This window comes from Mesocricetus auratus, unplaced genomic scaffold (assembly GCF_017639785.1).
Source record: "Mesocricetus auratus isolate SY011 unplaced genomic scaffold, BCM_Maur_2.0 Super-Scaffold_100055, whole genome shotgun sequence".
Taxonomy (NCBI): Eukaryota; Metazoa; Chordata; class Mammalia; order Rodentia; family Cricetidae; genus Mesocricetus; species Mesocricetus auratus.
The window spans coordinates 4,361,684-4,378,557 of NW_024429232.1; the positions used below are offsets into that span (position 1 = coordinate 4,361,684).

The 16,874-nt window shown below is 46.8% G+C and overlaps 1 protein-coding gene across 3 annotated transcripts in view; it reads right to left on the reverse strand.

The window, feature by feature from the left end:
- Positions 1-16,874, reverse strand: part of Arhgap39 (Rho GTPase activating protein 39) — a 109,235-nt gene that overhangs the window by 32,937 nt on the left and 59,424 nt on the right. For all 3 annotated transcript variants that reach the window (XM_040736327.1, XM_040736325.1, XM_040736326.1), the window contains exons 2-3: positions 16,024-16,190; positions 4,784-5,200 (exon numbers count right to left, since the gene is read on the reverse strand). In XM_040736327.1, coding sequence (XP_040592261.1) covers positions 4,784-5,200; positions 16,024-16,109 — 503 coding nt within the window. In that variant the 5' untranslated portion in view covers positions 16,110-16,190. The remainder of the gene's footprint in view (positions 1-4,783; positions 5,201-16,023; positions 16,191-16,874) is intronic.

Consider the following 16,874-nt stretch of genomic DNA (forward strand, 5'->3'; position numbering starts at 1 on the left):
GAGAGCATCAACTCCACAAATTTGCCTTCTGACATCCACACGCATATTGTAGCACGTGTGTTATTCCTACACATACTACTTACACACATACTCCAACAATAATAATAAATAAAGTTTAAAAGCAGGGGGGAAGGGGGCTGGAGAGATGGCTCAGAGGTTAAGAGCACTGGCTGCTCTTCTAGAGGTCCTGAGTTCTATTCCCAGGAACCACATGGTGGCTGACAGCCATCTATGAGATCTGGTGCCCTCTTCTGGAATGCAGGTGTATATGCAGAGAGCACTCATACATAAAATATACATAAAATTACAAAATAAAAGGGGGGAGCTAAACAAGGTAAACAGAGGTATAGGATATACAAACCCATAAAAAGACCCTAAAAGCTAAAGTTCTAGAGATGAGGAGCAAGGGATGAAGCCCTGTTGGTGTGTGTAAAGCCCAGCACCGTGTAAAACAGTGGGACTGCACATGCCTATAATCTTAGTGCTTGGGAAGCAGAGACCGGAGGACCACAAGTCCACGGACATCTTCTGACTACATAGTAAGTTCAAGACCAGCCTGGATTCCAGGAGACCCTGCCTCAACCAATCAATCAATCAATCAATCAATCAATCAATCAATCAGTCAAAAGATGAGCTGCAGAGATGGGTTCATCAGGGAAGAGAGCTCACTGCTCCTGTAGAGGACATGGGTTAAATTCCTGCTTCCTCTTAGCCGCTCACAATGGTCTGCAGCTCCAGTGACAGGGAATGTGGCGCCCTCTTCTGGTCTCTGAGAGCACCAGACATGCATTGGACTTATGGCTATATAGCTTTCATCAAATCTGGGAAATTCTCAGCCATTTTTTCTTTAAGCTTTTATTTGTCCTTTAGCCCCAGGTTTACAGTTACAAGTATACTAAACTGTTGCCTTTGTCCCTCAGCCCACTGACGCTTACGATTCTCTGTCTTTTTCCCTTCCTTTGTTTTATATGTGTATGAGTGTCTGGCATGTATATCTGTGCACCATGTGTGTGTTTGCCATCCACAGAGATGAGAAGAGGGTATCAGGTTTCCTATAACTGGGGCTACAGATGGTTGTGTCCCACTGTGTGGGTGCTAGGAATAGACGCTGGGTTCTCTACAAGGACAGGAAGTGCACTTAGCCACTGAGCCATCATCTCTCCAGCTCCTGCTTTTATTAGTTTTAATTGGTGACTGTGTTTGAATATGTGCATATGTAAGTGCCCCTGGGGTACCAGGTATAGGATCCCCTGGAGTCAGAGTTACATATGGTAGTGGGCCACCCAGTGTGGGTATTGGGAACTGAACTTGTGTCCCCTGTAAAAGCAGTCACACTTCTTTTTTTTTTTTTTTGGTTTTTCGAGACAGGGTTTCTCTGTATTGTTTTGGAGACTGTCCTGGAACTCACTCTGTAGACCAGGCTGGCCTCGAACTCACAGAGATCAACCTGCCTCTGCCTCCTGAATGCTGGGATTAAAGGCGTGCGCCACCAACGCCCGGCTGTCACACTTCTTTTTAAGAAGCTGGTCTAAAACTTAGAGCTCTGCCTGCCCTGTCTCCTGAGTGCACTGCCTCATCTGGCTCCCATGCACACTTTATCACCGAGCTCTTTCTAACCCTCGGTGCTTGTTTTTTTCTTCAGCCCTTCCAGTACATCTTTCAGTTTGTAAACTGAAATGTTCACCTTTTTACTTTAACAGGGCCGTGGTGGCGCACACCTTTAAACCCAGTACTCAAGAGGCAGAAGCAGGCAGATCTCTGTGAGTTCTAGGCCAGCCTGGTCTACAGAGCGAGTTCCAGGACAGCCAGACCTGTTACACAGAGAAACCCCATCTCAAAAAAAGAAAGAAAGGAGCCGGGTGTTGGTGGCACACGTCTTTAATCCCAGCACTCGGGAGGCAGAGGCAGGCGGATCTCTGTGAGTTCGAGACCAGCCTGCTCTACCGAGCGAGTTCCAGGACAGCCTCCAAAGCCACAGAGAAACCCTGTCTCGAAAAACCAAAAAAGAGAGAGAGAGAGAGACAGAGAGAGACAGAGAGAGAGAATTCCCAAGCACAAGAAACATTAAAAAGATGCCATAACATGAAATCTTAGGGCAGTTATTTGCTTGAGATCCAAAATAGAAAGAAAAATTAAGCACAGCAAAAACATAAATAAAGGACTGGAATGTGACTCGTTTGGTGCAGTGGTTGCCTAGCATGTATGTGCAGGGAAGGCCCGAGTTCATCTCAATTCCTAGCATCACAAAAACCGATGTGTTGGTCCGTAGCTATAATTTCAGTCCCCCAGAGGTGGAGGTCAGAGGACTGTTCAAAGATGGTCTAGGTTATATGAGGCTCTCCCAGAAAAAAGAAAGGAAAGGAGAAGCAGAAGCGGTGTTGAAGAGTTGCCTCAGCAGCTAGAATCACTTGCTGGACAGGCACTGGGGCGCACACCTTTAATCTCAGCACTTTAGAGACATAGGCAGGAGGATCTCTGTGAGTGCAAGGCCAACACAGTCTACATAGTAAGTTCCAGATCAGCCAGAGGCTCACAGTGAGACCCTGTCTCAAACAAAAGAAGCAAAGTGGGTTGGAACAGCTAATTCCAGGTTCAGGGTACACACCTGTCATTTCAGCACCGAGGAGGCAGCAGAATCAAGACTGTGCTTGAGGCCAGCAAGACTATCTAAAAATACACACCACAGACTACTATGCAGAGTGTTGATACACGTAACAACATGTTGTTAAAAGAATAGAAAGCGAGATGACAGAAAAAGGAGCGCACAAGGTTAAGTCCAGCTAAAAACTCTACAAGATGAACTTCTGTAGCAGAGGCAGATCCACACCCAACCTACAAGATGAACTTCTGTAGCAGAGGCAGATCCACACCCACCCCAAGAGGAACAAGGGAGTGGGGGTAACAGAGACATCACTACCTTGGTTGTGGTGATGCTCATGGTGCGTACATGCATGAGAATTTATCATAATGTATATAGTAAATATGTGGGCTTCCATACAGAAGTTACACACGGAGAGAAAGGGTTCAAGCAGGACCTGATGGCAGATGGTCACTGGGTTTAGTTAACCCTTACCAAGAGTTATTTCTTCTTCCTCTTCTTCTTATTTATTTATTTATGTGCATGAATGTTTTGCCTGTATGCATGTGTACATGTGTACCACGAGTGTGCTTGGTGCTCAGGGAAGTCAGCAGAGGGGTTGGATGCCCGAGAATTGGTGCTGCGGATGGTTGTGAGTCACCACACAGGCACTGGGGATGGAACTCGGATCCTTAGCAACAGCAACAAGTGCTTCGTACTCTCTTTCTAGCTCCAAGGCTTCATTTCTTTAGACCCTCTTTTACTGGTTGGATCTTTTTGTGAATGTCTGTATGGTTTTCCTCTCATTTTTAGGAGGGTCTCACTAGTCTGATCTTGAGTCCAGGAGTTCATCTGGGATGAATGTGCACCACACCCTTTCCTGATAAGATCCCAGGAGAACAGGACTAGAGGAAATTCCCAACACAACGATCCTTATGAAAAGCCCAGTTAGCCTCAGCAGAGAAATACCTGCTGCAGTGAGGCTGCATTTAACCCTTGAGGTCAGTCGGGTTCTCTTGGTCTCTAACTTCTCCACTGCCTGCCAGGCCATGCTATGCCCTACTACGACACCACTGTCTAGCTTCCACCAGCTACACCAGCTCCCTCGTAGTGTCCCCTTCCCCGACTGAGGCTCCAGGCCTGCCCTCTCCCTGGACTGGTGCTGGAGGGGCCAAAGTAGCATTCTCTGTGCTCAGCACCTCACATCTCACACTGCAACTGAGCCGAGCCCAGCCTGCCCTTTTCTCCAGCACTCTTCTGTCCCTGAGACACAATAGCTCCTGGAGGAAGTACCATGCTTCAATAGCTCCTTGCAAACCCAGGTTCAGTTAAGTATTGTTTCAGGGGAAATCCTCCACTGAAACAGCAAAAAATGTGACATCAACATCACAGAAAGACACCCATGTACTTCAAGGCCAGCTAGTATACCATAGCCTTATTTCCACGAGAAGAAACAGGGTTACAAGGACACAGCTGGAGACAGCTGACTCAAGGGCGCCTACTGCAGCCCATTTGCCACACCTGTTTGACCAGGCAGATAGGCCCTCTGAGTCAGTCTCTTCATCTGCTCAAGCAATCAACAGAAGTACTTTCTTTCTGGGGATCCAGGAGAATCAGTGCCAGCAACACCATGGTTCTCCCTGGCTCCAGAAGGGCTTTTTCAAAGGAAGGCAGCCCCTCTATCCCCCATGCTGCAGGAATCAGAGGCCACCCCTTGATTCTCCATGAGTTACTTAGTATCCAAAGACACAACTATTAGGAGAAATGTCCACACTAGAGATACATCAACAGCCTTCTGGAAAAGTACTGCTGGGGCTCCAAGTGTCTAGTTTTTCTCCTTGGCGCCTTTGTCTCCTCACCCCCTTCCCGGGTTTGAATCAGGGTCTCACAACATAGGCTGAACTCAAATTCTGACCCTTGGCTGCCTCCACACCCCAAACGCTGGGATAACAGCCGTGTAACACCACACCTGACCTAACTTGACTTTCCCTTTCTCCAAGGCTTTGTTCACTCCCACAGATGAGCAATCAATAAACTAAAGAGGGAGTGGCTGGCCTCCTAGTAACCCAACCCATCCAAGACTTTAAAATCTTATTACTAGATACCTAACAGTCTTGCAAGCCACATGGGGTCCTCTGCCACCTCGGTCCCACCCTCTTTTCAGTACCTGCACCCCACCCCCATTTCCCAGCCCTGCCTCCTCACCTGCTACGCTCCTCCGATGTGACCAAGGTTGTTGCCCGCCCGCTGCGAACTGGCATCTCCTGTGCCCTTTCCTCGGGTTCTGGCTCCAGCGAGGAGCCGGTGCTACCATCGCGGCTGCCTCTTCCCGGGCTGCTGTCTGCAGAGGCGCGCGGTGACTCGGTGTTCTGCTTCAGTGTCTGCAGTTTAGCCAGAGGGATGATGTCGCAGTTCTGTGGGCGATGCCACACTGTGCGCTGCGAGGCAGCGCTGTAGTAGTAGAAGCGCGATGTATTCGGGTCAAAGAGCTCCCACCACTGATCCTCGCTGGTGCGCTTGATGCGCACGCCGGCTGGCGGGTCCCACACGCACTCCCCGGTGACCAGGTTGGCATACATACGTTCTCGAGTGCGTGGTTCGATGATCTCCACCCACTCCAACCTGTAGGGGACAAAGGCATCAACCAAGATCTCAGCTCTCACCTTACATGCTGGACAGAGGCTTCCATCAGTTGCTGAGTGCTCTTGTACCTGGTATTTCCTAGGAACCCTGAGGGCAGCAGGACCACAAAGTACTGTAAAGCACTCCAAACAAGGCCATGCTATTGAATACCAGTATGTTTGAAGTCTGGCTATAACTGTTGAAAGACTGCGTGTGTATGTGCATATATGTGCAGTGTTCTAACAGGCCAGACAGAAGAGGACAGAGGATCTTGCAGATGCTGGGAGCAAATTCTAGAAGAACACTCTTAACCACTGAAGCATCTCTTCAGTCTCCAGATTTTAGTTTTAAAGATGCAGTAGCCATGTTGTCACAGCAACTGCTCTTGGTTTGGGTCTGTGTGGCACATTGCTAAAGCAGTCTTTTGGGGGAAGTCCTTGATATAGGTCTGATTCTGAAGCCCAGGATGGCCCAAAATCTTGCTGTGATCCTTCTGCCTCAGCTTCCCAAATGGTGAAATTACAAACATGAGCCACCACACCTGGCTCAGCAAGGGTTTGATGCAGATACAGAGTGTCAGGCAAGGCCTGCCACAATCCATAATAATTAAAACGATACAGCTTTCTTTGCAAGTGATACATTTTCTGTTTGTTTTATACAGTTCAGGAGGAAGTCACCAGACAGGAAAGCAAAAAGAAAAGAGGTTGGAGACTGGAGAGATGGCTCAGTAGTTAAGAGCACTTGGTCTTGCAGAGGACCCCACTTTGGTCCCAGTACCCACCCTATGACAGCTCACAACTGTCTGTTCAGTCCCAGGGGATAAGATACCCTTTTCTGACTTCCGTGGGCACCAGGCATACACACAGATACACACATACATATAAATGAATTTTTAAAAAGAGAAGGAAAAGAGATCTTACAGGAATAGTGGAATTGATGCATCTTTCCCACTCCTCCCCTCCCACTGTGTTTACATGTATGTATGTGTGCATGCATGTATGTTTGCACATGTGTATACATGCATGCATGTGAAGGTACGTGTTTACACTGCATGTTGTCTTCAATCACATCTCAGCTTATTTGAGACAGAGTATGTCACTGAACCTGGAGTTTGCTGTTTTGGCTAGACCACCCAGTGAGCCCAGCTTGTACATGGTGTAAAGGATCTGAAACTAGGTCCTCACTTCATCTCCAGAGCTAGTTTCTCCATCCATGCCTTTTGTCTCCCTTTAAAAATGATCTGCTCTCTTTTTTCAGACTTTATAATGAAAAATTTCAAATGTGAAAAATACAGCAAACATAACAATGATTTCTACATATATGGTTTCTATTTTTTTTGTGATTACTAATGTAGTCAAACACTTTTCTCAAATTCCTGAAAAGCTCACAAGGAGCATGGTTTTTCTTTGTTCCTAACTGGTCCCAGGAGCTTTATTTTAGACACGGTTCTGGACAGACACTCTCTCAATGACATGTCATGAGTATCTATTCTGTGGTTTGTCTTTTTATTATCTTGTCTTTGAAACAAGTTTTAACCTTAATTAGTTGGATTTATAAATCTTTCAATGGTTGCTCCTATTTCTTCCTAGTTTAAGAAATCTGCCAAGTGAATTCTCTTATAAGTTGATTTTTCAAAGTTTTATAATGTTGTCATTTATACTGAAGTCTTAGATCTGCCTGGACTAATTTGTTTCTTGTGACATTTTATTTTGCTAAACAGTATCATTTCTTCCATGATGGACAAGAGCAGCTCTGCCAGGTCCAGGTTTCAAGTGAACATTTATGTATGAGATCCCACTGCCTTTGTGGATCAGTCCAGCTCTGGCTCAGGGGAGCTTAGCAAAAATCAACAATCGTGCCATGTTTTGGTTATTATTCTTTTTTTAAGATTTATTTATTTCTTTATTATGTATGCGGTGTTCTGTCTGCATGTATGCTGACACATCAGATGAGGCCACCAGATATCATTACAGATGGTTGTGAGCTGACACATGGTTGCTGGGAATTGAACTCAGAACCTCTGAAGAGCAGTCAGTGTTCTTAACCTCTGAGCTATCTCTCCACCCCCCACCCCCCACCCCCCAACCCCCAGTTATTCTTCTTCTTTTTTTTTTTCAGTGTGAAAGATGAACCTGAGGCTTTGCATGTAATAATCATGTATTTGTTCTGTAACTGAGCTATGCCTCAGATTCTATTACTCCTTTTTCAAAAAGAGACTTATGCAGCCCAAGCTAGCCTTAAATTCACAATCCTCTTGTTTCATTCCCCCCAAACAGCTGGTTTTTCAGATGTGCCTCTGTATCTAGCTCTAGGCTATTCTTTTTTAAACTTTTGAGATTATATTCATGCTTATTTAGTGTGCGTATGTCTGTGTTTGGAAATCAGAGGACAATTGTAGGAATTGGTTTTATCCTTTCACTACATGTGTCCCTGGGATCAAACTCAGTTTGCCAGGGTTGGCAGTTGTCACCTTCACCTACTAAGACATCCTGCTAGTACTAGTTCTTAGCTATTCTTAACCTATTTTTAATTCCTCATGAATTTTAGAATCGGCCCACCAACTTGCACACACAACCCTGTTGGTATCTTTGTGAACTCTGAATTAATACTGGCTAACTCACGGGGAACAGAGACCTCTTTGTGACACTGACATCTATCCCAGAGGCATCCGTGCAGGTCTAAGGGCCTGTGGGCTGTTGCTCTCCAACTGCTGATGCCTGGATTCCTGACCCACAGGCTGGGGGAGCATAATGCAGGGCCTGCCGTGGTACAGGACAAAGAATATGTCATGTGGGTTTTCGAGACACAGGGGACATCTGGGGAGGTGGCACTCAGTTGAACAGTCAGGTCAATAACAAGGTTTTCATTGTTGTTTTTTTTTGTTTTGTTTTAAAGAATACTTTAGGCCTGGCAGTGGTGGCGCACGCCTTTAATCTCAGCACTTGGGAGGCAGAGGCCAGCGGATCTGTGTGAGTTTGAGGCCAGCCTGGTCTACAGAGCGAGTTCTAGGACATCCAAGGTTACACAAAGAAACTATCTCAAAAAACAAACAAACAACAAAAAGAATAATTTAAATGTTAAGTTTATATCTGATGAGTTTATGTAGTGAGGATAATCTATCTCCTCTCAGAGCTGGAACAGGGTCTGTTTGGCCTGGGTTCCCTGGGTCAGGCACAGGGACAGAGGGCAGCAGGGAACCTATAAAAGAGTCCCTCCAACACTGATGGGTGCATTTGAGCTCAATTTCCTGCCAACCCCAACTCAGGAGGTAGATAGCTGGGTATTGGAAGTCTGGATTGAAGGGTGGTGGCATCTTACAGTTGCATATGCAGGGCTATGGGGAGTCCCCTCATGGGTTTAAAGCTGTGTCATTTCTGTAGCCTTTGGCAGAGAGATCAGAACAGACTCAGGCCTGCTGATGCACGGTGGCCCCAAGTAAGTGTAGATGTCTATACCCTGGGGTTCACTCAAGAGTCTTCTGACAAAGGGAGGGACAGATGATGTGGACAAAGGCTCCTCCTGAATCTAAGACGGCAAGATAGACCCACAAACCAGGAGGAATGTATGCATTACCCCTGGCTTAGGGCCAAGACCCTTCTGCAGGTCACCCAGCTACTGGCCACACGTGGTCTCCATTCAGAACGTCCCAACCAGGCCAGGCAGGGGCTGCACATGCCTTTAATCCCAGCACTCGGGAGGCAGAGGTAGGTGGATCTCTGTGAGTTCAAGATCAACCTTGTCTACAAGATGAGTTCCAGCACATCTAGGACTGTTACACAGAGAAACCCTGCCTCAAAAAAACAAAACAAAATAAAGCAAAAAACCCAAACCCAAACCAAAAAAGAAGGTCCTGGCCTTACGTAACATGAGCCCCTCTGGGGTCCCCAACTATCAACTGAGGCTACTGGCCCTCTTTGACTGGCCTTCCTGACAAGTACAGGGCCAGAGCAGAAGATGCCAACAAAAATGCCAGCAATACATAACCATGTCCCCTGTGCAGTCACACCAAGTTTCCCAACACTAGTAACTACACAGTCAACTTCTGCCAGAGACTGGGGCCGGAGTGGTGGTCATATGACCACACGCATGCCACCTGAGCACAATGAGTGCAGACAAGTTCCCAGCAGCCGATGCTCAGTTCCCTCTACTCTGCTGTACTTTCTGCCCAGGCTATTCTCTCATTGAAGCAGGACAAAAACTTCTAGGATTGGTAATTGGATCATCTTAATCTTAGAGCCCTTCATGGCCATGCTGACCTCAGAGTGAACTCCCAGCAGAGATCACAACACTCAGCTCCTAGACTTGACCACTCACATTCTCTTACTCACTCTGAAGCACATAACACAGGCAGTGTACCTCAGTGGACATAAGCACATTCATGGCAGAAAGAGCTTCCCCACAGAGGTCACATCCTGGAGCCATGACCCCTACCCTTGTCAGCATGGACCCAGCTTTGCAGCAACAACTGGCCAACAAACACCTCAGGACTTGGCTGGTGCTTTAATGAAGACAGATTTGCAGACAGAACAAGAAGGAAAATCAAACACAGATATAAAGACAGATGTGCACAGGGACTCCATAGAGCTCCAGAACTAGAGCCCGGAAGGTTCTCATGGAAGGTCAATAGGGAACAGGGCCATAACTTCTAGACAGATGAATGGAGCTGGTAAGCAGAGAGAGGGGCAGGGTTAGAAGGGGAAGCAAGATTTCTGGCTTGAGGGGTTACAAGAATGAGGGTCACAGAGATCCATGGGGCAGAACTTGATATGCCCACTGACCACGGCTGAGGAAGAACACAGCATGTGTAGCTTGTCCCACGGTGTCACCACAGTCTGCTACAATGCTCTGAGAGGCCTCAGGGCACCTCATTCCTTTGGGTGACCTCTCCCCACCACCTCCCTAAACTATCTGAGATTTTATCAAAGACAGGGTATTTTCCAAAGAAACTTCTTAGATGACAAAAGAAAGTTATTAAGCACAGAACAATCTCTTAATCCCTAAAAGGAACAATTGTAAGTCTTAGATTTGTTTAAAAGCCCTTTCAAATGAATGCAATTCAATAATCCTCCCTCAACGAAGAATGGGGTCTTATTCTCTTTGCACTGCACTCCTGTGCATGTAGGCAGAACCCAGCCCTTCAGCAACATTCCTGGCATCTCCTGGGGGGCAACGTTCAGTCAAGACAGGCAGAGAGTAAAAGGTAGATGAGAGTGGTCAGCCCAGGAACTGACATCCACAGCCAGGCGTGGGTGGGGTCTATAGATGTCCACAGAGAGTGGCTTCAGAAAAAAGGAGAGCCCAGTCTGGGAAGCCCCACAGACTATGTGGACCCTGAGGTAATGGAGGGGCCCAGCAAGTGGCCATAATATGTGTAGGTCTTATGGGCAAGTTGGGGGGGCAGGCACCATGAGCTAAGGAAAAGAGCCTGCTCCCAGGGTTGATGTCCAGCGTGTAACATGCATTCTCTAGCAAGTAGAGTAGGTAAGAAAAACTTGTTAGCTGTTTGAGACCTGCTTACAGTGCTTCATAGCCAGATAGGCCTCAACCCCACAAGCAACAGGGAGGTACCAATGTTTAGTAGCCTCCTACTGACTCAACTAGAGATACATTGAGCAATGTTTATTTAGTGATAGTGTTTAAAATTGATTGTGATTAAAAAATAGGCTGTCTAGGATGGTGTTGGTGGTGCATGCCTTTTGTCCCAGCACTTGGGAAGCAGAGGCAGGAGGATCTCTGTGAGTTCGAGGCCAGTCTGGTTTATAGAGTGAGTTCCAGGACAGCCAGGGCTACAGAGAGAAGCCCTATATCGAAAACTAAGCCATCTAGTGTCTAAGGAGGAATAATGAAGATGACAGTCACAAGTTGGGATAAGGGCCATGAACACCTGAGGCCCTGATGGCACAGCAGGGGATGGCCCCTTCTCAGCAGTCTCGGGTGTAGGGATGGGAGTACTCTGGCTCTCTGGAGTAACGCTCCTGTTTTTGCTCTGGAGAAGCTCATAGCAATGATTTGTCCAAACAAGTATTTTTTGAATGAACATGAGAGTCAAGTACATAGAAGGTAAAGTGTACAGGTAAAAGGGCACACTCCCTGTTCTCCAGACTCTGACAGTGAGGGTGTCATTGACACTGCACGGGGAAAGGATGGTTTGTATAGTGACTTTGCCGTGACAGATATTCACATACAGAAGAATGAGGCTGGTTTCTACTTCAGGCTAGACATAGATGTTAATTCTATACACAGATCAAAGACCTTAATATAACAGCTAAAGTTACAAAATGCTTAGAAGAAAAGACGGGTAAATTTTCATGATTTTGAATCAGCAGTGTGTTCTTTTCCTTTTTTTTTTTTTTTCAAGACAGGGTTTCTCTGTATTGCTTTGGAGCCTGTCCTGGAACTCGCTCTGTAGCCCAAGCTGGCTTTGAACTCACAGAGATCCACCTGCCTCTGCCTCCTGAGTGCTGGGATTAAAGGTGTGCACCACCAACACCCCAGCCAACAGTGTGTTCTTAAATGTCATAAAGTATAAGCTGCAAGAAGTGACAAGTGAGTTACTTCAAAGGTAAAACTTCTGTGCCAAAAACAATCCAACTAACAAAGTGAAAACAAAACCGCAAAATGGGAGAACACACTTGCAAAACATATATGTCTGATAAGAAACTTAAGTCCAGAACATAAAAAGAACTCACAATTTATAATAAGAGGACGATTCAAGTATGGGCAATAAAGCTAGGTGGTGGTGGCACAAACCTTTAATGCTAGCACTCAGGAGGCAGAGGAAGGCTGATTTCTGTAGACAGAGGTCCTGTTCTGCCCAGGCCTGCATTTCTATTAAACTATGTATTGCCACGAGGCTGTGGCTTACCCGTGATGCAATGCTCCAGTGTGTTACTCCTTTATCAGCTACATGGTATCTTCCTCGAGACTCTCTCTGCTTCCTCTCCCCAGCATTCTCCTTGTCTGGTAGCCCCACCTATACTTCCTGCCTGGCTCCTGACCAATCAGTGTTTTATTCATCAACCAGTAAGAGAAACATATATACAGAAGGACATCCCCCATCAGATTTCTGAGTTTGAGACCAACCTGGTCCACAGAGAGAGTTCCAGGATGGCCAGGGCTACACAGAGAAACCCTATCCTGAAAAACAAAACAAAACAAGACAAACAAAAAAGGAAAGTATATTTTTTAGCTGGGCAGTGGTGGCACACACCTTTAATCCCAGCACTTAAGAGGCAGAAGCAGGAGAATATCTGTGAGTTCCAAGCCAGTCTAGTCTAGAAAGCAAGTTCCAGGACAGTTAGAGCTGTTACACAGAGAAATCCTATCTAGAGAAACCTGAAAGAAAAAAGTATAGGCAATAAAGATGGAATTTAGTTCAACAGCAAAGTACATGTAGCACATGCCAGGCCAATAGTCCTAACTACAGCACCAAGCTGAGTGTGGTGGAACATGTATATAATCCCAGCACTCCTCAGGCAGGAGAACTGCAAATTCAAGGGCAGCCTGAGCTATGTAGTGAAAATGTCTCAATGCAAACTAAAAAACAAACCACAATAAACATCTAAAAGTCCCGAACCTGGCAATGAGACATGCAGTCAGGAGACACCATGATTTCCACATGGCTGAAGTGACTGAGAGGTTCACGCTAACCCCACTCTCTGGTAGAGCTCCCTAAAGAACTGCATTCCAGCTGGGTGGTGATGCACACCATTAATCCCAGCACTCGGGAGGCAGAAGCAGGTAGATCTCTGAATTTGAGGCCAGCCTGGTCTACAGAGTGAGTTCTAGGACAGCCAGGGCTATACAGAGAAACCCTGTCTCAGAAAAAACAGAACAAAACAAAACCAGTAACAACAAAAAAGAATTGTACTTCAGTCTACTTTCAGCTAAAATCCCAACAGAAGACCTATTCATGGGGTATATTTAGGCTGGGATTGGGACAGGTGGGTTAATGGACAGGGAGCCTTTATGTTGTCCCTGACAGATCTGCAGGCTGGAGAAATGGGAGGGTTCACAGATTAGTGAGGCAAGACTCCAGTCAGGATTGCTGGGTCTCGGTGAAAAAAACAAAATCCAAAACAAAGAAAACAAAACAAACAACAACAACAACAACAAAAAAACATAGATCCACACAGATTGACAAGAAATGTAAAAAACCTTAAAACACTCAAAGAACAGCCACGAAGCAGGAGAGGGCTTCTTCACCAGCACATAAAACTCCAGGGAAAAAGGAACATGCTATCTATCATATTTGCCAAGAGAATCCACCAAAACAGCACAACCTGCAGGGAGTGCAGCCCGGATGCAGACAAACTCTATGGGATCTCAGCAGGCACTGCTTTCCATATAAGCAGGGACCCCGCACACCAGAAAAGCCAAAGCAGCCCTCCTAACAGAAGAGTGTTCCAGCAGAGCGGGGCTGGAAACTCAGTTTCATCAGGTGTATGAAGACAGATGCTACATCCATGGGCAATGAACCCCGTGGCTAGGATGAGGACTCTGGTCAGAGCAGGGTGTCACGGTGAGGCGGGATCAACAATGAGCACAGCAGACCCCACAGGCACCTTGGACTCAGACAATGTGACCTGTAGGGCCCTCTGTACACTATGTACAACAGGGAAACTTGGACACTGCTGGAAGTAACTCTGCCTACCCAGACTGTGCCATGTGAGGAAGAGGAAACAGCTTGGCCCGGAGAAGGCCTGGAACACAACAGCCGCCATCATGAAGGATCGAGTGGTGGTGTCAAATGCTGGTGTACCTTTAATTCCAGCTCTCAGGAGGTACAGGCAGGTGGATGTCTGTAAGTTCAAAGCCAACCAGAGCTACACAAAGTCTGTTGCAAAAAACCAACCCAGCATCCAAATAAAGAAGTCAATGGAAGCACATGTGTCTCAGGACATGATCAGATGCTGTGAAATCTCAGAAAAGGGAAAGGCAGTCTTTAGTAAGGTACTAAGAAATTGGGTCATAGCTGGCCATAGTGGCCACACCTTTAATCCCAGTGCTCAGGAGGCAGAGGCAGGCAGATCTCTGTGAGTTCAAGGCCAGCCTAGTCTACAGAGTGAGTTCTGGGATAGCCAGAGTTACAAAGAGAAACCCTGTCTCAAAAAAAAAAAAAAAAAAAAAAGGGGGGGGGGAAGAGGAGTTAGGGTCAGATTTGGAGTAAAAAAGTCAGGCCAATACTTCACACCATTTCCAAGAACAGACTCCAAATCACGCAGTCTGTGGACTGAGGGTGGCCACTGGTGGAGCTCTGGTTTAGCATCCACAAGGCCCTGTATTTAACTCACAGCACCAAAGAACACTTTTTTTTTTTTTTTTTTTTTGGTTTTTTGAGACAAGGTTTCTCTGTAGATTTGGAGACTGTCCTGGAGCACTCTTTGAAGACCAGGCTGGCCTCGAACTCACAGAGATCTGCCTGCTTCTGCCTCCCAAATTCTGGGATTAAAGGTGTGCTCCGCCACCGCCGCAGCTGCCACTACCACCACCACCACTACCACCACCACCCAGTCACAAAAGAAAACTTAACCTAGTATTGAAAATGAAGTAAAAGATAAAAGAAAAAGTCTTAAAAGCAACTGTGACATATACAGGAGGTTATATTGGTCTACTGTCACAGGCCTAAAACCTAAGCTGCACAAAGACCTAGCCCCTCGGCAGGCGCTCGCCTGACTCCTGTAAGGGGTTGGCAGACTATGGTGGGTACACACATAAGCCCTGGTTTTGTCATTGTTGTTTATTTTTATGTGTATGGGTATTTTGTTTAAACACGCCTGTGCAGTGCCTGCAGAGTTCAGAAGACAGTTTTGCATGCCCTGGAACTGGAGTTACAGATGGTTGTGAGCAGCCATGTGGGTGCCAGGAATTGCCCCTGATCCTCTGGAAGAGCAGTCAGTGCTCTTAACTAAGCCGTTTCCCATCACTGTTTTTTGATTTTTGAGACAGAGTCTTATTTATGTATCTCAGGCTGGCCTCAAACTTTCCATGAATTGAACATGACCTTGACCTTCTGACCCTCTTGTCTCCGCTTCCCAAGTACTGAATTACAGGCCTGTACTACTCTGCCCTTTCTGTGCAGTGCTGGCGATTCAACCTAGGGCTCTGTGTACGGCAGGTAAGGACTCTATCCAGATGAGTCCAAAGAAACTTTTATGTTGGTTAAGGGTACAAAAGCCATAGAAAGGCTGTAGAAATCACCTAGGTTAGAAAAGGTTGGGGAGAGTCAGAAGGTAGACTTGGCTGAGGAGCTGTATACTATACAGGGGTAGAAAGTGCTACAAATACAATCGGGACTGGGTTGGCACTATGGGTCAGAGTGGCAGAGGCGATCAAAGCCTTGGGTCAACATCAGATCTGATCTGCTGGTCATGCGATCTCCTAACAGTCATGGAGTCACGACAGCACACATGTGGCCTGTCCACAACTAACTCAGAGAGGATGGACGACTGACTAACAACTCAGAGCAAGAACCCACGGACATCCCTGGACTGCTCTTATCTTTTATTTTCTTCTGTATGTGTAGAATTACTTCCAGATAAAAAGCTGAAAATTAGAAAAATAAAAATGAGGTATGACTACTGGTATCCACATGGACTTATGCCCAGAGTGTCTGAGAAACTGAGCCCAGTTCACATGTCCAGCTGGAACATCAAGGGAACCCTGCACCACAGAGCAGAAGCAAGAGTAAGCACTGGCGAGCCTGTGAGAAGGCGCATGCAAGCAGCAGCCACACGAACACGACCGGGAGGATAACTCCCAGGGGGCCAAGAGCCCTGGAGCCTCACGACCTCTTCTGTGGAGGGTTGTCCCCGCCTCCTTACCTGGTGCTGGAGCCTGGAATCCTGGGCTCCTGCTCATCTCCATGGTGGCTTCTGCACTCATAGTCCTGTGTCTGTGACATTGCCATCTGTCTCCTTGGTGCTGAAGTGAGTAGTTGTCAGAGGATCATCAGGACGCCTCCTCCAGCATCAGACAGGCAGAGACCACACTAGGGAGAAAGGAAGTGGCTGAGCGCTCATGGAAACTCAGGCATTAGGTGATGGCCCACACCACAAACATGGAATTACAGCACGCAGCTGGCTCAAACGGAAAGCAATCCCCAAGTCTCAAAACTCCCCAGGAAGGCCACTCCCAGGGAGATGCTCTTAGTACCCAGCCGTCTTCTCTTCTACAGAGGGAGGACCTGCTGGCCAATCACCACTACTGAGATTCCACTTGGGTCAGAGTAGGTGCACATGGACCCGAGGACCTGCAGAGCCTGAGGAACTGGTGTATGACATCTGGACCCCCAGCTCAGGATGCCAGCACACACAAAGGAGTTGTTGTGAGATGAAACACAGGCTGTGCGCCCCATGCAGAGCGGGGCAAACACAAATTTCCTGTGACACGCTCTCTCATAGACATACTGTGCTGACTGGAGACGCACTTGGAAAGGGACCCTTAGCCCTATGCTCAGTCAAGACGTAAAGCAGTCCATGCTGTAAATGGGAATGCTGAAAACATGAACTTTTAGGAAAAACCAGAGAAAACTTGGTTTTACAGTGGGAAAATCTCTGAGACAGTCACAAAAGCAACACACGAAGGGAAAAATAGTGAACTGAACTACAATAAAGTTGAGACTGAGAATACTTATTTATCAAGAAACCAAGAGTAGACTAGATATGAAGGCCCA